Source organism: Exophiala xenobiotica (assembly GCF_000835505.1).
Source record: "Exophiala xenobiotica strain CBS 118157 unplaced genomic scaffold supercont1.1, whole genome shotgun sequence".
NCBI lineage: Eukaryota > Fungi > Ascomycota > Eurotiomycetes > Chaetothyriales > Herpotrichiellaceae > Exophiala > Exophiala xenobiotica.
This window is the reverse complement of record NW_013562494.1, coordinates 2,984,051-3,005,986: the sequence shown is the minus strand read 5'-3', so window position 1 is coordinate 3,005,986 and position 21,936 is coordinate 2,984,051. Positions and strand designations below refer to the sequence as shown.

The 21,936-nt window shown below is 51.7% G+C and overlaps 9 protein-coding genes across 10 annotated transcripts; 4 read left to right on the top strand and 5 right to left on the bottom strand.

The window, feature by feature from the left end:
* Positions 1-176: 176 nt before the first annotated feature.
* On the bottom strand, positions 177-2,115 carry PV05_01174 (T-complex protein 1, zeta subunit). Its single transcript, XM_013466133.1, has 2 exons — positions 2,074-2,115; positions 177-2,026 (listed from the first exon to the last, which is right to left on the bottom strand). The coding sequence occupies exons 1-2, from the start codon at positions 2,078-2,080 to the stop codon at positions 408-410; spliced, it is 1,626 nt and encodes a 541-aa protein (XP_013321587.1). The 5' UTR covers positions 2,081-2,115; the 3' UTR covers positions 177-407.
* Positions 2,116-2,228: 113 nt separating this feature from the next.
* PV05_01173 (uncharacterized protein) lies at positions 2,229-4,287 on the top strand. The gene is made up of 3 exons (XM_013466132.1): positions 2,229-2,598; positions 2,646-3,765; positions 3,815-4,287. The coding sequence occupies exons 1-3, from the start codon at positions 2,435-2,437 to the stop codon at positions 4,079-4,081; spliced, it is 1,551 nt and encodes a 516-aa protein (XP_013321586.1). The 5' UTR covers positions 2,229-2,434; the 3' UTR covers positions 4,082-4,287.
* A 299-nt stretch (positions 4,288-4,586) lies between these two features.
* On the top strand, positions 4,587-5,276 carry PV05_01172 (uncharacterized protein; the record flags this gene model as incomplete). Its single annotated transcript, XM_013466131.1, has 1 exon — positions 4,587-5,276. One exon carries the CDS (start codon positions 4,587-4,589, stop codon positions 5,274-5,276), a length of 690 nt encoding a protein of 229 aa, XP_013321585.1.
* On the bottom strand, positions 5,187-6,133 carry PV05_01171 (uncharacterized protein). Its single transcript, XM_013466130.1, has 2 exons — positions 5,751-6,133; positions 5,187-5,697 (listed from the first exon to the last, which is right to left on the bottom strand). Exons 1-2 carry the CDS (start codon positions 6,085-6,087, stop codon positions 5,444-5,446), a joined length of 591 nt encoding a protein of 196 aa, XP_013321584.1. The 5' UTR covers positions 6,088-6,133; the 3' UTR covers positions 5,187-5,443.
* Positions 6,134-6,408: 275 nt separating this feature from the next.
* On the top strand, positions 6,409-13,131 carry PV05_01170 (DNA polymerase epsilon catalytic subunit A; the record flags this gene model as incomplete). Its single annotated transcript, XM_013466129.1, has 1 exon — positions 6,409-13,131. One exon carries the CDS (start codon positions 6,409-6,411, stop codon positions 13,129-13,131), a length of 6,723 nt encoding a protein of 2,240 aa, XP_013321583.1.
* Positions 13,132-14,270: 1,139 nt separating this feature from the next.
* On the top strand, positions 14,271-16,636 carry PV05_01169. Of its 2 annotated transcripts, XM_013466128.1 has the most exons (3): positions 14,271-14,798; positions 14,856-14,944; positions 15,001-16,636. In XM_013466128.1, exons 1-3 carry the CDS (start codon positions 14,625-14,627, stop codon positions 15,722-15,724), a joined length of 987 nt encoding a protein of 328 aa, XP_013321582.1. In that variant the 5' UTR covers positions 14,271-14,624; the 3' UTR covers positions 15,725-16,636. The 2 variants fall into 2 exon arrangements, with proteins under 2 accessions (XP_013321582.1, XP_013321581.1); XM_013466127.1 differs by having other exon boundaries at positions 14,856-16,636.
* PV05_01168 (conidiation-specific protein 10) lies at positions 16,377-16,900 on the bottom strand (the record flags this gene model as incomplete). The annotated part of the gene is made up of 2 exons (XM_013466126.1): positions 16,377-16,691; positions 16,775-16,900. The coding sequence occupies 2 exons, from the start codon at positions 16,898-16,900 to the stop codon at positions 16,581-16,583; spliced, it is 237 nt and encodes a 78-aa protein (XP_013321580.1). The 3' UTR covers positions 16,377-16,580.
* Positions 16,901-18,439: 1,539 nt separating this feature from the next.
* Positions 18,440-18,974, bottom strand: PV05_01167 (uncharacterized protein; the record flags this gene model as incomplete). The annotated part of the gene is made up of 2 exons (XM_013466125.1): positions 18,649-18,974; positions 18,440-18,600 (listed from the first exon to the last, which is right to left on the bottom strand). The coding sequence occupies exons 1-2, from the start codon at positions 18,842-18,844 to the stop codon at positions 18,440-18,442; spliced, it is 357 nt and encodes a 118-aa protein (XP_013321579.1). The 5' UTR covers positions 18,845-18,974.
* Positions 18,975-18,985: 11 nt separating this feature from the next.
* On the bottom strand, positions 18,986-21,860 carry PV05_01166 (uncharacterized protein). The gene is made up of 4 exons (XM_013466124.1): positions 21,097-21,860; positions 20,960-21,032; positions 20,578-20,904; positions 18,986-20,522 (listed from the first exon to the last, which is right to left on the bottom strand). The coding sequence occupies exons 1-4, from the start codon at positions 21,562-21,564 to the stop codon at positions 19,432-19,434; spliced, it is 1,959 nt and encodes a 652-aa protein (XP_013321578.1). The 5' UTR covers positions 21,565-21,860; the 3' UTR covers positions 18,986-19,431.
* Positions 21,861-21,936: the final 76 nt, after the last annotated feature.

Here is a 21,936-nt window from a genome sequence, read left to right as displayed (position 1 = left end):
AGAAGAGGTTGGTATTTTTGGGTGTTTCACCATGCTCTGAAACTCGAGACGAGATGATATACTCGTCCTAGAAATGTGTAACGCAATGGGCTATCTACGGCCTTACGTACTGATATACCAACGAGCAAAGCATTCTTACGGTTTAGAAAGCTCCAAGAGAACTGATGACTTGCTTGGGGAGAAGCATTCTGACAAAGTAGAAGGTTCGTAGACTAAGGTAGGATATTCTACAAGAGCTCGCTGTTCTATACCAGGTATCATTCGACTAGGTACTCTCTTATCGTCAAGTCATGTTCCCCTCCCCCGTTTTCATGCAATACACCGGGACTCCATGGCTCATGCACATTTGTTTTCCGTGGACATAGCACTTTTTGTTCTTCTCGTCAGATCAGACGAACCCGGTTGGTTTACTCCTGATCCATGCCACCTGGACCGCCCTGCCTGCCCATCTGCCGGGCCTTCAGTAACTCATCGCACAATAACAAATTGCTCGCGATTCCTTGACTACTTGCAATGCTGTTCCTTAGTACTCTGAAGCTATCGAATACACCTTCTTGCACGGGGTCCATGGGCTCGCCAGTCACGAGGTCCAGGCCGACGACGTTGCCCTCTGTATATTCATCCTGTAGCGCAGCCAGTGCGTCTTGGATGTCATGACCACTGTTCGCGGCCAGAGTCTTTGGAATGATGAGAAGAGCATCGGCGAAGGCCGCGACGCCCCATTTCGCTTTGCCCTTGACGGATTTGCGGACGCCTTCTGACGACAGATGTGCGGCGGCAGCGATCTGGAACGAACCCGCGCCTGGCACGACACAGCCGTCAACGATGGCATTGTATACACTGCGCAAGCCGTCGCGCACAGCGTCCGTGATCTGCGTGATGGTGTGCTGGTTGGGGCCCTTGATCAGGATGGTGACGGACTTGGGGTCCTTGACTTCCTCGACGAACGTGTACTTCTCTTCGCCCAGCGTGTGCTCGTAGACGAGGCCCGCCCAGCCAAGGACGCTGGGGTCCAGGTCGTCGACGCTGTTCTGCGCCTGGCCACCGCACACGAGTTGCAGGCGTTCCATGTTGCGGCGTTTGGCCCGGCGGAGGGCCAATATGCCGTTCTTCACCAGCACGTCGAGGGAGAGCGGGTCGATACCTTTCTGGTTGATCAGGACAAAGGACTTTTTGGGGTCGGAGCCGCAGACTTCGTTTTTCAGCGCGACGATCTTGCGCAGTTTCTCGTCGACGAAGCGGCGCTCACTGGCGACGAGCTTGTCGCGCTGTTCGGCGCTGGAGTAGTAGAAGCCGCTGTTTATTTCGGATTTCTCGTACTCGAGACTGACGTTCAAGGTGAGTATGTAAGCATTCTCGAGGCGTTTGGGCATGTCCGGGTGGCGGGCGCCGTGGTCGAGGACTAAGCCGCGGATCAGTTGCGTGTCGGAGGCAAGTTTGTGTTGCAGCTTCATGATCTCAACCATGTGGAGGTCAGGTTTTTGAGGGGGGCGGTGGATGGCCATGACGGCGTCGACGATTGAGGGAGTCAGTTGTTCGGCGAGGGTGCGGTTGATCTTTGTGGAGAGGGATGTTCGTGCGATGGAGAGGAGGAGGTCTCGGTCGATGGGGCGGGTGATTTTGAAGGTATCGAGAAATTTGAGGGTTTCGGTTTTCGCGAGTTCAAATCCATCGGTGAGCACGCGTGGGTGTAGGCCTTCTTGGATGTACCGGTCTGCTTGCTTGAGGAGCTCGCCGATCATGAGAACGACGGACGTGGTGCCGTCGCCGGTTATGTCGTCTTGGGCTGTGGCTGCGCGGGCGATGAGCGTGGCCGTTGGGTTTTGGATGGACATTTCCTTGAGAAGGACCGCCCCATCTTTGGTTAATTTGATCTGGCCGGAGCCGTCGACGAGCATTTTGATCGTGCCTGAAGGGCCGAGATTGGATTTGAGGACATCTTGGAGGCCTTCACCTGCGCTGATGTTGACGCGGAGGGCTTCTCCACGTCTGCGGCTCTCGGCCTTGGGATTCAAGAGCTGTGTCGCTGTTGAAAGTTAGTAGAAGTCAAAGGAATGGGTAGAGAGACCTTACCGGACATTGTAATGGTGATGAGGGCTGTGTGATGGGATGGTGTTGGAGCCTTTGTCTATCGCAAACTTGAAGCGGAGCGGTACTTTGTGATGCCAAGACCATTTTACTCCAATTTTTGGAATTTCTTCAGACGAGAGAATTTCTTTGTCGCATGCAACCGAACTTAGCTCTAGCATAGCTTACACGCAGCACATTTGTTACTGCCATATCTCGAGTGTATCGTTAGCGATACTACCAGGTGTGACTCGAGTCGAGCGTCTGTACGAGGGCTGAGAAGTCTGCGCATCCTCGTCTCGGTGCGCTTTTTCACCGCATCCACGCAAGCGACCATTCTCTGGCCGAAGGACAAACCACATTCGATATGGCGGACTATCTCTTACACGAAGGCCCAATGGGCTATTCGATCTTTAAGGTCGCACATCAAGTGGACACGGTTGGCAACCGGTTGAAGGAGGTCCAAGACAGCGTCCAAGATCTCGCACGGTTTGGCAAGATGGTCGACCTCGTTAGCTTCTTACCATTTGAGTATGCATCTACTGCAACCAGTAGCAGCCAGTCGCTAACTATTGAAGGAATGGAAAACAAGCCCTTGAAGAGCTTCACGACATCTCTGAAGGCATCGCGTCTGACTACCTCAAATCCTTTCTCGAGCTGAATCTTCCGAAAGCTGGAAAGAAGAACAAAGTTACACTGGGTGTGTCGGACAAGATCCTAGCAGGAAGCATCAAGAGCGCCTTTCCAAGTCTCGAATGCGAGACTGGCGACACTAGCGAGGTGGTTCAAGACATGCTCAGAGGGCTGAGGATGCATTCGGAGAAATTGCTCAAGCAATTGCGCGAAGGTGATACTGCAACTGCTCAGCTTGGTCTCGGTCACGCATACTCGAGAGCCAAGGTCAAGTTCTCTGTGCAGAAGAACGACAACCACATCATTCAGGCCATTGCCATCCTGGATCAACTCGACAAGGCCATCAACACATTCTCGATGCGTGTGCGTGAATGGTACTCGTGGCACTTCCCGGAGCTAGTAAAGATCGTCTCAGAAAACAACAAGTATGCAAAGGTCGCACTCTTCGTCAAGGACAAGAAAACCCTGTCTGATGAGAGCTTGCATGAGCTTGCGGCCGTTGTGGAGGACGACGAAGAGATCGCAAAGAGCATCATTGATGCAGCAAAGACGAGTATGGGCCAGGAAATTTCTGTTTCAGATATGGAAAACGTCACACTCTTTGCCGAGCGAGTTGTCAGCCTTGCGAAGTATAGAAAGACGCTTCACAGCTACCTGGTCTCTAAGATGGGCGTGGTAGCCCCGAACCTGGCAGCTTTGATTGGAGAGATTGTTGGGGCACGACTGATCTCTCACGCTGGTAGTCTCACCAATCTGTCAAAGTACCCAGCATCGACCGTTCAGATTTTGGGCGCCGAGAAAGCTCTCTTCAGAGCCTTGAAGACGAAAGGAAATACACCCAAATATGGCCTGCTGTACCACTCCTCGTTTATTGGTCGAGCGGGACAGAAGAACAAGGGCAGAATATCACGATTCCTCGCAAACAAATGCTCAATTGCCTCCAGGATCGACAATTTCTCGGAGTCTCCCAACACACTCTTCGGTCAAGCATTGAAGAAACAGGTTGAGGAGCGATTAGAGTTCTACTCCTCGGGAGCACAACCTACGAAGAACGAAGTTGCAATGGTAGGGTCCCCTATACTAGAGTCAACGGTAGAGCTAACAGTTTTTGCAGAAAAATGCCATGGACCAAGTTCTGGCTGACATGGATATTGATGAGCCTTCCAAGGCCGATGTAGAGATGTTTGATGCGGAGCCAGCTGGCGTACAGAAGCAAGAAAAGAAGCAGAAGGACAAAGAGGCAAAGGAGAAGAAGAAAGATAAAAAGCGCAAGTCGGATGGAGCCGATGTTGTCGTCGAGGAGAAGAAAAAGAAGCGCAAGTCGATGGACACTGATGGCGAAGGAGTGGAAAAGAAGAAGAAGAAATCCAAGTCGGAGTGACGGACGATTGGTTTTGTTATGCGCATGGCGTTGGAGGGAGACTATTGCTTGCCGCTTCTTGAGGAAAGTTTCATACTTGATCGATTCCAAGGTGTATGAATATGGTCTATTCAAAAAGCCCAGAGCATATCGCTTGCCACTATGGCTGATATTCAGACCGCATGACTGCTTCAGCAACATCCCAAAAATCACTCTGCAACCGTCGCAGCTTTGCTAGACTTCGTCCCTCTGTGGCCTCGTGCATCCCAACATAGTCGATCTATAAGCAAGGATAGACTCTATGGCTTTTGATTCGCGGCACGGGCCTCCAATCAAGACAATACTGGGATTTAGGGGACACACTGATGCTGATTTCGAGAGCGTCAGGTCTGCTCCGCCTTCATCTTGCCTTGCAATACCAGGGAAATAAATGGTGTTTCTCACATTCTTGTGATACCCTAATAGTCGACCTCTTATCCCACGTCAAAGATCAAATTGTCTCTCGTACTCCACAACTCGACACGAAATGACTTCAGCTTCACCCAAGAGAAAGCGTGGACAAGTACCTCCATTGGACACGAAAGGGCCACTTCCTCGATTATTGCTCGAAGAAGATATAGACGATCATGAGAGTGCTAGCCCTCGGACAAAGGTCGCCAGGAGATTTGAGGACCTCGACATCAGTCATGACCAAATCTGCCTACAGCATGACGTTGGCTCGCCGAAGCGGGTCACAATATCGCAGCATCCAGAATTATCTTCTCTATCCGCAGACAAGACATCTATAGATGGATCGACAAAGACGGAAGCAACAGGAAAGCCGCAACCAGAGACAATCTCAACAGCTGATGAAGACTCCCGCCGCACAGCAGGAGAGTCCATGGCTACGCCTTCTCGATCAAAATCTCCGCCACTAGCGGGCGAGATATCGGACCATTTCTGGCACGACGCTGAAATTACTGGACACGACCCAGAGGATCCAGATGACGACCTCTATGGCATCAATGGAATCGGCTTTCGCCCCACACCAGCCATTGCTTGGTCCAGATCACAGCGGCGGAAACAGCAACTGACAGAGTACAAGAACCGGGAAGCTCGGGAGGCGAGGCAACAGAGAAGTGAGAGGAGAAAACGCTTCATGAGGGACAATGAGGATGCACCGTCTCCGGAATCCTCACCACGCAAAAGCGTACGTGTGCATTTTGAGGACGGTTAGGACCTTCTCACAGAGCTGGTCGTCAACACCTTTCTACAAACGCCGACTCCGCCTCTCTCAAATACATTGAGATTGTCCAGCACAATAACGAGATAGCCTGCACATTACCAAGTCATTCGACGCCGTTACTCCCTACCTACGCAGAAGAGCAGTTACGCGAAGTTTTCTCACCAAAACTTGTACCACCGTTGGTTGCGCTTCCGTTCCTCCTCTGCTTCTTTGGCTTTAGCAGCAACGGCGGCCTCTTCGGCAGCTTTCTCTCGGGCTCTCTTCTCTTGTAGCACCTTCATTCCAATGACGGCTTGAGCAATGCCTCGCTGCTCTTCTTTCCGCCTCTGTTCGCACCAGTAATACATTCCACTAGCCGTGAGGACGAATGCGCCAACTGCATAGTTGGTCGTGGCTACCATCGAGGATAGTCCTATTACAATATCAGTCTTGGTATACAAGCAGCAGCATGGATAAATGGTGTACCTCTGAGAACAAATCTTAAGCCGCCAATTCCGCCGCCGGCTCCCATGCCTACCAACAACGAATCTCTGGCGCAAGGTGTCTGGTACCAGGCCGGACCTTTTCCTTGATATGAGAAGCTGAAGGCGTCCTTCCAGGAGACCGCAGACGGTTTACCGCCCGCCGAATTATATGTTCCTCCAGGCATTTCATTTATAGGATCTTTGGGATTTCCAAGCGCCTCCCACATTTTTTGGGCTTGGGATTTTGGAAAATCATGTCTCGGTCGCCTCGGTCGGCGCTCTGCTTGTGATTGTTCATCCTGGGTCCCATTATCGGGTTGCCGTGTGTCGTCGGCCATGATGCGTTCTAGAGTATGGTAGTTTGGGCGTTTGGACAGTGTCGACTGCGCCCAGAGGACGAACCATCATTGAAAGCGCAGATCTGAACGGTGGAGTAAATCTGCTTCCATCCGGAGTTTTGCCGCCACTTTACGCGACGCGTCTACAGACCGCGACAGACACCTTGTGGCTCCTCATTCCTAGACTTGTCCGATTTACACTGCGCCGAACGAAGTATTGGCCATGTATTGACTAACGTTCAGCATGCATAAGAATGGTCAAACAGACTCATAACCTAAAGAGGAGCAACAGACATCATTTAACACTCGTGTGTCGCCGCCATGCCGGTCAGGAAGCCCAGCAGATATGGCTCCAATGTCCGACTGGCGAAGAATTCCACTCGAAACCCTCGGACGAAGACGATAGACTCTACCTCACTTCGTGACACGGAAGCAACGTCTCAAGATGAGAAAATACAGGCGATTCGGCTGGCAAACACCATTGATGAGTCTATGGGCTTCCCCAGGTACGACTCCGGGAAGAAAAAAGTTGGATGGCTGTACAACATGCACAGTACAACAATGGAAGACTCCAAAGTGCCCGGAGGAAGAGCAGGTGTGGACTTCTACTTTATTGGCGACGATGGCGAAAATTTCAAGGCAACGGTCGAGTACGACCCATATTTCTTGCTCGCGGTCAAGCGAGGAAGGGAGGCCGAGGTCGAGGAATGGTGCAAGAGAATGTTTGAGGGTCTCGTGAAGTCTGTCGCTCGAGTCATCAAAGAGGACCTGCAAATGCCCAACCACTTGCTAGGCTACAAACGCACATTTCTACAACTGACCTTTGCCAACGTCTCCGATCTGCTCGCAGTGCGAAAGACGGTTATGCCAATCGCCGAGAAGAACAAAGAGAAGGTCAATGCCATGGATACCTACGCAGAAGTGGCCAGTGCAACTGCGGGGTTTGATGCCTACGACGAAGAAGAACTCAACGGCAACCGTGCCCACGGCATCGCCGAAGCCAGCGACTTCATCGTCGATATCCGCGAGTACGACGTGCCCTACCATGTCCGAGTGACAATCGACAAGGACATACGGATCGGAAAGTGGTATACTGTGGAAGCAAAACACGGCTCAGTCAATCTAACATGTCTGGAGGAGCGTCTGCAACGTGCCGACCCTGTTGTGCTTGCATTCGATATCGAAACCACGAAACTGCCGCTAAAATTCCCGGATTCGGTCATTGACCAAGTAATGATGATTTCCTACATGATCGATGGCCAGGGTTTCCTCATCACCAACAGAGAGATAGTCTCGGAGGACATTGCAGATTTTGACTACACGCCAAAGGAAGAATACGAAGGCCCTTTCATGATCTTCAACGAACCCAACGAACGAGCAGTCATCGAGCGGTTTTTTTGTCACGTCAAGGAGGCCCGCCCCAATGTGATAGCGACCTACAACGGTGACTTCTTCGACTGGCCCTTCATCGAAGCAAGAGCCAGCGTATTGGGCATCGACATGTACTCGGAAATTGGATTCCGAAGGAACAGCGAAGACATCTACCAGAGCGACTACTGCGTACACATGGATTGTTTCGCCTGGGTCAATCGAGACAGTTACTTGCCTCAAGGGAGCCGCGGTTTGAAAGCTGTCACTGTTGCTAAGCTGGGCTACGATCCAGACGAGCTAGATCCTGAACTGATGACGCCCTATGCCCGTGAACATCCACAAATTTTGGCAGAATACTCCGTTTCGGATGCTGTCGCCACCTACTACTTGTACATGAAATATGTTCATCCCTTCATATTCTCACTCTGCACTATCCTTCCTCTCAACCCCGACGACACTCTGCGCAAGGGCACAGGGACTCTCTGCGAGATGTTGCTCATGGTGCAAGCATACCAAAAGAAGATTGTTCTGCCCAATAAACACAAAGAACCGAGAGAAGCATTCTGGGAAGGTCACCTGCTCGAGTCAGAGACATATGTTGGTGGACACGTCGAGAGTATCGAGGCTGGTGTATTCCGTGCGGACATCCCGGTCAACTTTGCTATCGACCCAACCGCCATTGATGAGCTTCTGCAAGACCTTGATGCAGCTTTGAAGTTTTGCATAACAGTCGAAGAGAAGAAATCTCTTGATGACGTTACGAATTATGATGAAGTACGGACTCAAATGTGCGAGAAGTTGATCAGTTTGAAAAGCACGCCAAACAGAAATGAACGTCCACTAATCTATCACCTGGATGTCGCTTCTATGTATCCCAATATTATGACGACAAATAGGCTGCAACCTGACTCTATGATTTCTGAGTCAGATTGTGCGGCTTGCGACTTCAATCGGCCGGGCAAGACTTGCGATCGACGATTACCATGGGCGTGGAGAGGAGAGTTCTTGCCTACGAAACGAGACGAGTACAACATGATACGAAGAGCGGTGGCAAACGAGACTTTCCCAGGAAAAACTGCAAAGTCGCTAAGAAGGACATTCCAGGAGTTGAGCCTAGATGAACAGGCTGCGGTGGTGCGAAAAAGACTACAGGAATATTCAAAAAAGATCTACCACAAGATTCACGATTCGAAGACCATCGAGCGAGAAGCGATCATCTGCCAACGAGAAAACCCCTTCTACGTGGATACAGTTCGAGACTTCCGAGACAGGCGTTACGATTTCAAAGGGAAGCAGAAGGTATGGAAAGGGAAGACGGAGGCTTTGAAATCGTCGGGAGCTTCGGCCATCGAAGTCGAAGAGGCGAAGAAGATGATTGTGCTCTTTGACTCCCTGCAATTGGCACACAAAGTCATCCTGAATTCCTTCTACGGCTATGTGATGCGGAAAGGCTCCAGATGGTATTCTATGGAGATGGCGGGTGTCACATGTCTTACAGGTGCTCACATCATTCAAATGGCCCGAGAACTCGTCGAACGCATTGGCAGACCCTTGGAGCTGGATACTGATGGTATCTGGTGTATGCTCCCAGCCACATTTCCCGAAAACGTCATTTTCACCCTGAAGAATGGGAAAAAGATGGCAGTCTCGTATCCTTGTGTCATGCTCAACCACCTTGTTCACGCTCGATATACGAATCATCAATACCAAACGCTCGTCGATCCAGCTACGTTCAAGTACGAGACCCATAGCGACAATTCGATCTTCTTTGAGGTGGACGGACCATATAAAGCAATGATCCTGCCTACTTCCAAGGAAGAAGACAAGAATCTGAAAAAGCGTTATGCAGTATTCAATCACGACGGCAGCCTTGCGGAGTTGAAAGGTTTCGAAGTCAAGCGAAGAGGAGAATTGAAGCTCATCAAAATTTTTCAAACCCAGATTTTCAAATTCTTCTTGGAGGGCACCACTTTGGCTGAAACATATGCTGCTGTCGCTCGAGTCTCAAATCGCTGGCTTGACGTGCTGCATCAGCACGGTTCCACTCTGGCTGACGAAGAGCTGATCGACTTGATCTGCGAGAACAAGAGCATGACCAAGACTCTCGAGGAATATGGCGCACAAAAGTCGACATCCATTACTACTGCGAAACGACTGGCTGAATTCTTGGGTGATCAAATGACCAAGGACAAAGGTCTGAATTGCAAATACGTTATCTCTGCGAAGCCGAGGAACACCCCTGTTACCGACAGAGCAATTCCTGTGGCGATATTCTCGGCAGAAGAGAGCGTCAAGCGGTTCTTCCTGCGGAAATGGATGAAGGAGGATCCGGCAGATATGGATCCTCGAACGGTCATCGACTGGGACTATTACCTGGAGCGTCTGGGTTCTGTCATCCAGAAACTCATCACCATTCCCGCCGCCCTACAGAAAATCAGAAATCCTGTACCTCGTGTTGCGCATCCTGAATGGCTGCAGAAGCGGATCATGGTGATGGACGACAAATTTAAACAGAAGAAAGTCACCGATCATTTTGAAAAGAAGCCACTTGGTGAAAGATCGGTCAACCTCCTTGACCATCGTCTGCCAGCCACTGGCGATATCGAAGATGCTCTTGAAGCAGGCCTGAAGTCTAAAGTGCAGCTGACAAGATCGGCAAAAAGAAAATCCCCAGAGGCGCCAAATCAATCAATCGTCGATCCATTTGCGAGCCTGCCTTCGGATGCTCCTGTAATAGGTGAAAACTATAGTGGCTGGCTCCAACACCAAAAGCAGAAATGGAAGATCCAAAAGCAAGCCAGGGCGAGACGGCGTCAGCTTTTCGGAGAAAGACCGAATGTCGCCACAGATTCTATCAGCAACTTCTTCCGAAATCAAGCAGAGATGCTGTACATCAATACCTGGCATGTTCTTCAACTTCGCCAGGGAGAATCTCCTGGCGAGGTTACGGCTTTCGTTGCCATTGGGAAGAAGATCCACGCTCTAAACATCAAAGTACCACGCACGCTTTATCTCAACTTGAAGGGTGACGAGCTACCCAACGTCGAAGTCCCTGGATGTGAAGTCGAGAAGGTCAACCATGTCCTGCCAAATGGTCACCCATCTGTCCATCTATTTCAGCTGACAATGCCCGAGGACACTTACCTTCGAGAAGCGGAGTCCGTGTCATTATTGTGCAACCACGCCAGTGTCGAAGGAGTCTATGAGCGCCAATTGCCTCTCTTCATGCGCGCCATGCTCAAGTTGGGCAATATGTGTTCGTTTGACGAAACCCAGAAAGGCGTGCTCGGCAAAGGTCTAGAACAAGGCTTTGACCTATCAGCACTGTTGAGGAGTAACTCGCAGTCGACTTATCTGGAAGATCCCAGCTCGTTCGGGTATGTCTACGTCTATCACGTCGCAGCAGGAGATAGAAATGTGTTTGCCATGTTCTCGACATCAAGATCTGAGGCGCACATAATCGTACTCAGCCGTGGGCGAGATGCTCAATTACCGAATGCCGATAAAATCTACAATGAGCAATATCGCCAAAAGACTAAGGAACAGGCATTAGTAGAAACGATCTTCGAATATCAACCGAACCTACACTTCAAGCTCTCACAGGTGACGACAAGACGAAAGGCACATATTGAGATCGGCGATGTACTCAAGAAATGGAGATCCGAGGAATCCAAGCCGACCATGCTTCTGCTACAGTCCACTGCACATAAGCAGCTCCTTCACGACATCCGCATTTTGCGGGAATATCCCATCTTGTCACTGCCTACAGACCACGCAGATGCCGATCTGCCCCCTCTCGGCTGGCAAGGATATGCTTTCAAGCAGCTCATTTCGCACTATTTGAACGCGCATGGCTGGCTGGCACACCTCCTTGAGCTTGCACGATACGGTGATCTGCCATTGTGCAACCTGGAGAAAGACGATCCTCGTTTCCTCATTGATCTGGCATATGCACGGCGTTTGAAGAAGAGTAATGTCGTGCTGTGGTGGTCGGATCAAGCGCGTCCAGATCATGCAGGCCACGAGCGTGACGATGTCGTTGGCCCGTTGACAGAGGTCGTGGAGATGCCGTCAATCAATACTCCAGGTGCTTATACCTCGGCCTGCGTGGATGTCTCCGTTCAGAACTTGACGATCAATACCATCTTGACGTCCTCGATTATCAACGACCTTGAGGGATCCGCAGATTCTGTCGCGTTCAATCCTGCCGCCGACGGAGAGTCATGCAATGCCAGCACAGAAAAGTCAAATGGCGGATTCGCTCAGGCCGCGCTAGAGGTCCTCCGAGAAATGGTGAAGTCCTGGTGGGCCGAAGCTTGTCGTGGCAATCGCCTTGCCGATGTTATGGTCCAACACCTGGTGCGCTGGGTCGAGGCTCCTGCATCATGTTTATATGACCGGCACCTCCATTACTACGTGCAGATGATGTCGAAGAAAGCAATGCAGCAGCTCATCACAGATTTTCGACGCGTGGGGTCCCAGGTTGTCTTCGCAAGTCCGACCAGATTACTGCTGCAAACATCTAAGCAAGAAGTCGAGAACGCGTACGCTTATTCTCAGTACATTCTGAAGTCGATTCAGCAGAAACCGTTGTTCCATTTCCTCGGGTTGGAGGTGAAGGACTACTGGGACGTGCTCATATGGTACGACGCGTACAACTACGGCGGCAAAGGCACGTCCGCGATTACAGAAGAGACGACTAACTCGACCCTTGAGACCGTGGTACATTGGCAACTCTCGCAATTCCTCCCGCTGCCGTTGCAGCCTGTCTTTGACGACTGGGTGATCACGTTCATTGAGTTGATGCAGAGTCTCAAGAGACCAGCTAGCGCGGCGGGTGCTTCTGACTCGTCTGCGCCTCGACCGACACAGTTACCCTCGGCATTTATCAGTCTGACTGAAGATCCGACAAGCACGGAAGTAACGACAGTCTTGCAAGATGACTTTTCGAAGCCCTTAAAGAAGCAGATCACAGCTCTTATACGGCGGCAGCGAGAGGAACTCCTCCATCCTGAATTGGCGAGCGACTGGACATTCCCTAGCTTACCAGGTGGCACGCTGGAATCCAGTGACCATCGCCATCCGCGCGATCCGGTGCTCGAGCTGGTCAAGGCTTTGATGCAGATTGTTTCGTTGTCAAAGCCGCTGCAGTTAGAAGCAAGATTGCTTAGAAAGGAGTTGCTGGCGCTGTTCGATGTGCGCGAGTTTGGAAAGGAAGCGCGTTTCGAAAACCCAAGCGCGAGTCTGCGGATCAACAACCTCGTTTGCGACACTTGCACAATGACCCGGGATCTGGACTTGTGTCGGGACGAGGATGTCTTGCCTGATCTGGCAAGCGGCGAGCAAGATGGTGTCAATAAGCCGTGGCGGTGCTTGAGCTGTCAGAGCGAGTATGACAAGATCGCGCTGGAGGAAGGTTTGATTGCGCGCCTACAGGCTACTCTCCTCGGTTGGCAGGTGCAGGATCTGAAGTGTAAGAAGTGTGGAACTTTGCAGGGCGATGATGCGATGTTTGCTGATCATTGTGCGTGTGGAGGTGAGTGGGTTGGGGTTATGGACCGAGCGGAGATACGGGCGAACTTGAAGGTCATGCAACGCGTGAGTTCGGCGTATGGGTTGAGGATGTTGGCGGGCGTTGTAGAGGGGATCAAGGGCCTTTGTTTGATGACTTGAGCTTGAACTCAACTGGAGAGGTCTGAAGGTCTATTCATTAATGCATCGCGTGTTGATGGCTTTGAGATTGGAGTCGGAAACTTAACGATGGCATCGCAGTGGACGAATTCTAAGAGGCATGGAGTCATGTTGAACATGCAGCGCATTGCATTACAGCGCATGAGTGTCCGGAGTATCAATGACGGTTTTCCCACAATGAGAGAAATGTGCTTACTGTATCTCTCGTCTTGGTCTAGGGGTCTCAGGGAGAGCACTAGCTATACCACATGCCTAAAGCAAATATCTCACCAGGCTCAAAGATGGCTCTGGGGGCTCCCCATGGATGCCTAACTAGATCTGACCGAGCAACGAACCTGAAGCTACTACTTAGACCCGACGTAGCAAGCCAAGTACCCTGGGCTTAGGGTGGCCCCGTCAACCTCGATAACCTAATCCCTTGTTCGTTGGCCAAGTCAACGCCTCCAGAGTCGTGTCGATGATCCGTTGAGTGCTCAGCAGAGCCCTAGAATAGGCGAGGCTGACGCAGCCTTGCCCTCCTCATACGGGATATTTCGAAGGTGGCCGCTAACTAGGGTAAGCTCGAGTCCGGCCTTCTACACCGAAGCACGAACCTGGTATCTTGAAGAAAGACACGAGAAAAAGCGAGAAGGAGCTTGACTGGCCACACTGGCTTATACGAGGTACTGTACTAACGAACCAATGGAACCCGATTGGTGAGCATGTTGTAACCTATTGGTCACCCGAGACCGGCAACTCGTATGCAGCCAGACAACTCGTCTACAGTAGTTCGTGTCCCTCGCATTCTATTCTCCGAGACCGAACTAGTGAGCCCAGACCACCAGGCTCCGGGGTTGCAAGGACCTTCTCTCGACTTTTCTCCTAGAGGGGAAAGCCGGCAGCAGATCACTGGTTACTGAGTCCATTCACCGGCGCCGATAGCAATATAGCTCTTCTCGAGCTTGAGGACGTTGGGGGCAATCGAGATGCGGACAAGTCCCTCAACCAGCCAGAAGTGCAGATTCATGCCCACATGTGCATTCCGGGCCCTGGTACCTCGTAATGCTACGGCAATTCTCCTCGTCCGTCGTCTGTCCTCATACTTCAGATCTGAGCTAATCAACTTAAGGCGGTCACTGCTGTGGCTTCCGAGGACAATGCTTTAGCACATGTCTAGGCAGCATGTCATGTCAATTTAGCGCTGGGACCTTGCTTGCACCTGGTTGTCTCATCCGCGATGACCAGCGTCTCCATCCAACGAAAGAATTTGCTACCCGTTCGGTTGATTACATGTGCTCTAGTAAGAGCAGAATCCCTTGTCGCTTGTTGGAATCCTTGGCCCCAGCGGAGGTAATACGCAGTACGAATGGGACTTTGCCAGAATGTTCCTGAACTGTTGACATCAGCTCGAAGGACCATTCGAGGCAGGTGCATATTGCTCCACTCTGCTGCACCGGCACCCTTGTACCTCAACTTAAACATGCAGAAGTCCCTCGATGCCGAGCTTCGAATACTTGACAGACAACCTAGAATACTCGCCACTCGAAGGAAACCTTGTTTCTCACAACGAAATGCCTCCTTCAAGGACAGGAGGCTTCTCAGACAACGGTGGTGTTTCCAGAAGACGAACCTCTCACGCCTGTGATCGCTGTAGGGTAAAGAAGGCGAAGGTACACGACAGTATTCACTTGCCAAACACTCACATCTCGGTAGCTGACCATCTCCAGTGTGATGGACGTTCAAGATGCACCAAATGCGTCGAAGCTGACAGCAAGTGCACATACGAAATGCGAAGAGGACGCGAGACTAGAGGCCAGCGCGTGATATTGCACCCTCAACCGTGTATATTTGCTGACGGGAGTCTGTTGCCAGAGCACTACGCATGCTGGAAATTATGGATGAAGCGTTGCAACGGCTGTACTGGGCGTGCCGAGCAAAACAATGCCTCCCCGAACTGCTCCAGAACCGCTCCAACGGACGAATAAACACCAAAGACATCGTGGAAGGGCTGGGCCTGGACAGCTCAGGTTTCTCTGATGCTGCTTTTTCCAGCAACGCAAGACCGCCGCCATCAGTTACAGCGTCGCCATCAGTCAGCTTCACGGATCTACAGCAACTTTCACAGGGAGAGACAACGACCTCTTTCGTGAACGCGGAAGAGACCTTGCAACCACTGCAAGACTTTGACTTTGACATTTCCGGTGGGGACTTCGAGCAATTTCAGTCAGCCAGCACGGTGACGCCACCACAATCAGCAACACCGTCGACTGGGATGTTTGAAGGCCAGGAAGCCTCGACTTACCTGACGAATTCACCTTCTTTTCAGCATCAGCAGAATTGCCAACTGCACTTGCTTTGTCGCATGAACCGACTCCAGCGCCGAGCAGTTTCCTTTCACAACTTTAATACGGATGAAAGCACAAGGCTGCGGCACACCTCACTCATCAATCAGGTCTGCTGTGAGCCCAGCGAAATTGAAACAGCTGGGCTTATCGGCAACGCACCTGGACCATTCGATTTTACCTCAACTGGGGTGGACTCTAGCATGTGTTACGACTATGCCTTTCCTATGCCCAGCCTAACGGTACCCAGGTGACAAGACGGTCGTTATTGTGCCAGCAAAGATTTCTACAGCCCCGATTCTGAGCGCACATCCTCCCGGCACCAAGTGCGGCAGCGAACGAAGACCGTGAAGTTGGCTATCGGCCGATGGGGTTGTTTGAAGGGCATTTCGGACATTTTATCCTCGGATGTCAGTTCCTCGGAAGTTTGTTCCGCTGATATTGATATCCGGACAACTCCAATCTTGGTGACACGGTGTGCGGTGTGCGTACCTCTTTGACCGCCCCAGATGCTAATCCATTCGTGGAGGATCCGGCACGGCGGATCGCAATTCTAGCCGTCGTCACGCTGGGCGATCAGCAGAGCAGACGTGGCAGAATCAAGAAGAGGCGGAGGCTACCTAATAATGTATAAGAGAAGACTGGGCTTCTGGGCTGCCACAACCCGTTGGCAGATGGCCGTTCGGAGCATTGCTGACTCAGAGAGCCCGGAGCACGTGCGTCAGTATTCAGGAGTTGGGTGGGAATGTTTCTGATGTGGTGGAATGTATGATGTACGCTTCTTCAGGCAGGCTGCGAGCGGTATTGAAGTTGCTATCTGGGATGGAAACCTCACCTCTCGAGAAGCAATAGCCAACGTTTGATGAACCGATCACGATGGTTCACAACAGGAATTCGCTGTGTCAAATGGTATCTCAGTTGTTCCTGTCTAATGATACATATCATTTCTTGTGCAGCCGTCGATGATCGGCCCAGCACAGTTTGCAGAGTGTGTGTGATCTTGGTTGAACCTTGAATTGAAAAGCTCGTAGGTTACACTGATGTGATGTTTCCCTCTTCGTCCGTCACTGACTCGACGTCCATCTGTGTATGCCTATGATGTTGTGAGGACTAAGAACCGCCAGTGGCAGAACCTCCCTTCCGACCGGCCTCTCTAGCCTTCTCGCTGCCGGGTTCGAAGGAGCCGCTGGATGCTTGGCCTCCCTTGGAAGCAATCTCGCGCTGTGAAAAGGTCAACTTGTTAGCATTACGATACATTGCGGTAGTAGTAGTGACTGAGGAAACGTGGATGTAATGTGACTTACCTGCTTGTCTGGGTCCATCGAGGCAAAGCCGCTGTTGTGGCTGGCTTGACCTCCCTTACTGGCGATCTCCTGGACCTCTTCCTTGGGGCGGTTGGCAAAGTTTCCTGGGTTGGTGTTGGCCGACATGGTTGGTTGTGAAGTTTGCGAGTTTTGTGCGTGTGTTTGTGTTTTGAGGTGTTTGGTCAACAGCGTTGGTGTTAGAAGAAGTGCAAGAGATTTTGATGAAGGGAAGTGTGGTACGGGCTAGGGTCCTGCTAGATATACTCTGTGGGAGATGTAGAAGAGGCCTGGCGCGTCATCACTATGACTTCAGAGGTTGCGTAAGTCAGTGGCAGTCACTGTGTTTTTACGAGTAGTGAAAATCACCACCCGCTCCTCTCGCAAAGTGAGGTGAAGATGAATCCCTACCTGGTAAGGATACGTAGTATGCTCGGAAAGGAGATCCGAGGCCATTTCATCCCCCTTGCCCTTGCAGTGGCTGGGGACACCTGGGCATCGGGGGGGGGTGGTGAAAAGTACCAGACGAGTTGAGGACCAGCACCAGATGATCTTACACTGACGCATCGTCGGCCAGGCACGACGCAGACCGCCCATCTGTTTCTGACCGGGTGACTGGTAGATGCCTTCCGAAGCCAGCCTGATGCACAACGATGCGGAATGATCTACAATAAGAGGGGAACACGAGAATTGGAAGCAGGCATATTCCTTACAAGAACGGCACGAGTATTTCTAACAGATGTACTGTGATATTCATGTTGACATCGTGGGCGGGTCCCGCTTTGTCCCCCATGGTAAGCCTCATCCCGGTACACACGCTGGCTCTGGCAGATGTACGAGGTAAGACTTGTTGCTGTTGGGACGAGTTGCATTCCGGGCTGGTAACAATCCCTGAGAGTTGATAGTTAGTTGGAAAATGGAGGAAGACTTCTTTCTTCGGTACTTTAGGTCTGCAAATCAACAAAATAGAGGGTCCTGGTGACTGGCCGTTGCCGGACCAATCAGAGCACTGCACTATCAGGCTATCACGACTTAGTCTAGACGCGGCTAGAGACTTCCCCATATCACTAGTACTAGATAGTACTAGTACGGTAGACTCGTGCCTGAGCCCATGCTCGGGCCCTAGCGTAAGGTGAAACCGACTCCTCCTTTCTCTGCTTGATGAAGTCACATTCATCACCCTGACATCCAGGTTGTTCGCATCATTTGCAACGCACGGAATGCTTCGGCATAATGGAGATTGATGCCGGCACCAGCATGGGATGGAATACGATCAGCATTTTTGGAACTTCGTCGAATCATAAGCTGACGTCAATACTTCAAGGCTTGCTCCAGGTTCTCCTCCTCCTCCTCCTCCTGGCATCAATCAATTCCCCGAGTACATACTGTACCTCACTGAACAGCGGCGTTCTCCGACTGTCAGGAATACTGTCCACAGTAATCCCCAGATCAAAATGGCTTCTCCGGGGCCCTGCGGACCGGGTGGAAACTTGTGTCTCAGAACACTACCGTGCAGTAAGCGAATCACCGGTCACCTCCCACTACCTGGATCAATCAAGCCTTATGCATTTCACTACTTGTGGTTGAGACTAGATTCTACTCTACTCGTATCGTCTCCCTTGCTGATATCATTCGGACTCGGCACTGTGAGCACTCCACCTCGGACCTCTAGAGACCTCGGGTAGAAGAAGTACCATCCGCTCCACTGGCGACCTCCTTTGGCAGTTGATCCTCGTCTGGTCCTTCGGAATACGAGCCCGTCGGTTTGGCGTGGCGAATTCGCCCCTTGACGATATTGCCCTTGTCGATGGCTTCTCTCTCGTCTTGCTCTGTGGGTTGTCAGAAGAAGCAATACCACAACTACCAATCCTACTTACCGAGCTGCGCGTCACTGTTGGATGTTGGTGGCTGCACAGGGTCTTCGACCGGAGCCGAGTCTTTCTGGACTGGAACCGTGCTGTCTCCGGGTCTCACATAGCTGGAGTCGTTAAGGTCGCCGCTGGGATCGAATTTTTCGTCATTCTGAGCCTCGTACTTGTCGTCGGCGGCACGGTAGTTGGACTTGTCGGTCATTTTGCCTGGCGAATTTTTTGACGCGGTTCGGGATCTGGAATACACTTGAGATTCTTGTCCTGGTCGGCAAAATGGTGAGTGCAGAGTGCTTGCGAACGCAATATATTTGGGAAAGAACAAAGTCTTGCTCAGGACCCCGCGGGAAGAACAAGTCCAGGGTCCCAACCATGGCTCCTCTGACGTTAAAGTGACGACTCTTCTTTTGTCCACGAGTACGAGCTACTTGTACAGTTCCAGATGTCCTTGCATAACCAGGTCAGTTCTTGAAGACTGGGAGGACAGACTCACGGGGATCGCTATCCGAATCGGAACACAACTCCCGGGACTTGCATCGTCACCTCCCGCATGAAGTGAATGACATGATGCAAAGAGGAGCTCATATGAGCTGATGCCTCAGATCCAAACTCTGAAATCATAAGGGAAGCAGCATGAACATCTTGCCTTCCATCAAACCACGTCGCAATGACTTACCCGATGCTGCACGAGCGTACACACCATGCAAAAGTCCAGGCATTGACACCAAAAAGCAGAGAGCCTGACACCATTGATCGAGAATTGTCTGTAATACCTCGCCATGTGTCCCATACTCAGTAGCCGGATGCATACGAAAACGTCCTAGAGAGTGTTGTATTGTGACCCTCATCGTCATTCCGGTCTGGTGCATTTCTCACCTCCGTCTCCTTCTCCTTCTCAACCACGCCCACCATCTCTGGGACCGTTCCTTCCACAGGCGGCTGCCCACTCCCATCCATGGTCGCATCTTCGCCACCCCCTCCCTTCCTAGCCGCCTCCTCCTTTGACTTCTTCGCGCGTTCCTCCCTGTCCATCCTCGCCCTCCTCCACTGCAAGCCCCGAAAATACACACACCAAAGCATCGGGCTCGTTGCAATCAAGAACAGCGCCAGAAACGTGAATGTCCACCCTCTCCCCATGGCGTTAATCATTGGAACCACAGCCGCCGTCGCACCAGCTCCCAAAACACACCTGACGACATTGTTTGCGGCCGTCGCCGTCGCCGGGCTGGTGGGATAAAAATCAATCAACAACGTACTCGTGACATTGAACGAAACGCTCATGCTCAAGCTCATGAAGAACAGCACCACCAATATGGCCGCCAACGGCCCGTTGACATGCATAATCCAGCCAAACAAGCACACCAGGATCGCCGTCGAGTAGACCGCCGGGAATGCGATCTGCAGCCGCGCCTTCTCGATGGGAAAATTGCTCAGGTCTTGGTTCCGACCCTTTTTGATTTTGACGCCCAGCTTCTTGCACCAGCGTGCAAAGTTGCGGTCGAGGAGTTGGCCGTTCGTCAGGGCCGCACACATCGAGCCTACGCCCATGGGGATGTAGCAGAGACCGATTTGTAGGACACTGAAGTTGTAGATCTCCTTGAATTGAGACGGGATAGCAGCTGTGACGTCGTAGAACGCCGCGAACAAGAAAGCGTTGTAGAACAGGAGCAGGAAATTCTCCTTATCCAGGATCAGCACCATCGACCGGAGAGGATTTGGGAAGCGGAATTCCTGTCGCTTTGGCAGCGTCGCCGCGGCGTCGTTATCCGTAGACAGATCATCATTAGGCTGAAGTCTCCGCGCTTTTCGAACAGCAAGGTAATTCATCAGAGACATACTCCACCCTTTGGGCGGTATCGAGCCGTTTCCGACCTGATTGCGTGCTGCACAACCCCAAGTCAGCCACGGGCCCTATACAATTGTGAAAGGTCAACATACCTGTCTCGGGAAAGAAGATCGCAAAAACAAGCAAGAATGCGGCTCCCATAATGGTCAGGAACCAAAAGATCGCTCGCCACCCCAGAAAGTCAGCCAGGATACCCCCAATGACCGGACCTATAGCAGGTCCCAGCAAAGATCCGGCCAGAGTGAAGCCCATGTACTTCCCACGCTCCGCGGCCGTGGCAACATCTGATACCACGGCGCTGCACATGGCGATGGTCGCGCTGCTCCCCGTACTCTGGACGCATCGAAGCACGAAGAGCGCGGCATAGCTGTTTTGAAGGGCCAGGCCGATGTTCGCTAGAATGTAGACGATAAAGCAGACTGCCATGAATGTGAGCATAGAATTCCCCCAGTAAAGCCAATGGCGAGGACGTACCAGCGTAAGCAGGCCGCCGACCCGCTGCGTCCGCAAAGTCTCCGACGAATGTTGGGGCGAGGCCTTGGAAAATCTTAACACATAGGATTGTGTCAGTGTGGCCAGCAGAAAAAAGAAGAGAGCGTTCTTTTGCTCACCATGTACGAAGTCAAGGTCAAATTGATAAGCGAATCCGACACCTTCAGATCTCTCGCCAGAGGGTTGAGCGCGGGAAAGTAGATCTGTCCGGAAACAGGCGAGAAGAACCCAGCCCACGAAGCCATAAAGACGATAAATCTCTTCTGGTTCTTGGTGAAAACCGAATGGACGGGGCCCGCCGCTGACGCAGTAGTCGTGGTACGCTGTGCTTGCAGTCTTTGCGCTGCCACGTCTGGTTCTGTGGGCGTTCTCTCGAGGGATCCATTCTCGCTATGCCGCTCTTCATCGCGCGTGAGAGTTGGTGTCTGGTTGACAGAAGACTCTGAAGAGCCTGACTCAGGAGCTTCTTCTGCTGCTGAGAGATGATCCGCCTTTGTGGCGGCCTCCTTCTCTCGATGACTCTCGAGGCTCACCGGTCCGTCTTTTTGGATTCCATCCTGATCGGAGTGGAAAGGCTCGCTCGACATCAATTGCAGTACGGAGTACGGGCCAAGCTATTTTCCCGGAAAGACGGCCCAAATTCTGCTGGACTCAAGGCTAGACCCAAATCTGGGCGCTCATCGATAGGTCTCGGCTATTGTCACCGGTACCAGGCCAAGAAACGTTGAATTCGATGGACTTTTGTGAGGGCCAAGCTGAGTAGTGAATAAAGTCGTAACTGACCACGATGATTCAGACAGAACAAATGATATCAAAACACAAGAGGCGGTCGGCTCGCCACCGATCTCGGAGACCGTGCCCATGATCTTGGTCCATTCGCTGGCCGGCAGTTAGAAAGCGAAGTCCTGCAAATTGCCTGTGCCGCGATAGCCGACTAAGTACTCTCGAGACACGCACGT

What these genes read in the sequence shown, in the direction of transcription:
- PV05_01171 (XM_013466130.1), bottom strand. Translation starts at nt 6,087, where the DNA reads ATGGCCGACGACACACGGCAACCCGATAATGGGACCCAGGATGAACAA. An exon ending in CTTAAGATTTGTTCTCAGAG is followed by an intron (nt 5,698 to 5,750) that starts GTACACCATTTA and finishes ATATTGTAATAG; the next exon opens with GACTATCCTCGATGGTAGCC.
- PV05_01169 (XM_013466128.1), top strand. Translation starts at nt 14,625, where the DNA reads ATGCCGAGCTTCGAATACTTGACAGACAACCTAGAATACTCGCCACTC. An exon ending in GTAGGGTAAAGAAGGCGAAG is followed by an intron (nt 14,799 to 14,855) that starts GTACACGACAGT and finishes GACCATCTCCAG; the next exon opens with TGTGATGGACGTTCAAGATG. An exon ending in GGACGCGAGACTAGAGGCCA is followed by an intron (nt 14,945 to 15,000) that starts GCGCGTGATATT and finishes GTCTGTTGCCAG; the next exon opens with AGCACTACGCATGCTGGAAA.
- PV05_01166 (XM_013466124.1), bottom strand. Translation starts at nt 21,564, where the DNA reads ATGTCGAGCGAGCCTTTCCACTCCGATCAGGATGGAATCCAAAAAGAC. An exon ending in TGACCTTGACTTCGTACATG is followed by an intron (nt 21,033 to 21,096) that starts GTGAGCAAAAGA and finishes CTATGTGTTAAG; the next exon opens with ATTTTCCAAGGCCTCGCCCC. An exon ending in GATCTTCTTTCCCGAGACAG is followed by an intron (nt 20,523 to 20,577) that starts GTATGTTGACCT and finishes GGGGTTGTGCAG; the next exon opens with CACGCAATCAGGTCGGAAAC.
- PV05_01173 (XM_013466132.1), top strand. Translation starts at nt 2,435, where the DNA reads ATGGCGGACTATCTCTTACACGAAGGCCCAATGGGCTATTCGATCTTT. An exon ending in GTTAGCTTCTTACCATTTGA is followed by an intron (nt 2,599 to 2,645) that starts GTATGCATCTAC and finishes TAACTATTGAAG; the next exon opens with GAATGGAAAACAAGCCCTTG. An exon ending in CGAAGAACGAAGTTGCAATG is followed by an intron (nt 3,766 to 3,814) that starts GTAGGGTCCCCT and finishes CAGTTTTTGCAG; the next exon opens with AAAAATGCCATGGACCAAGT.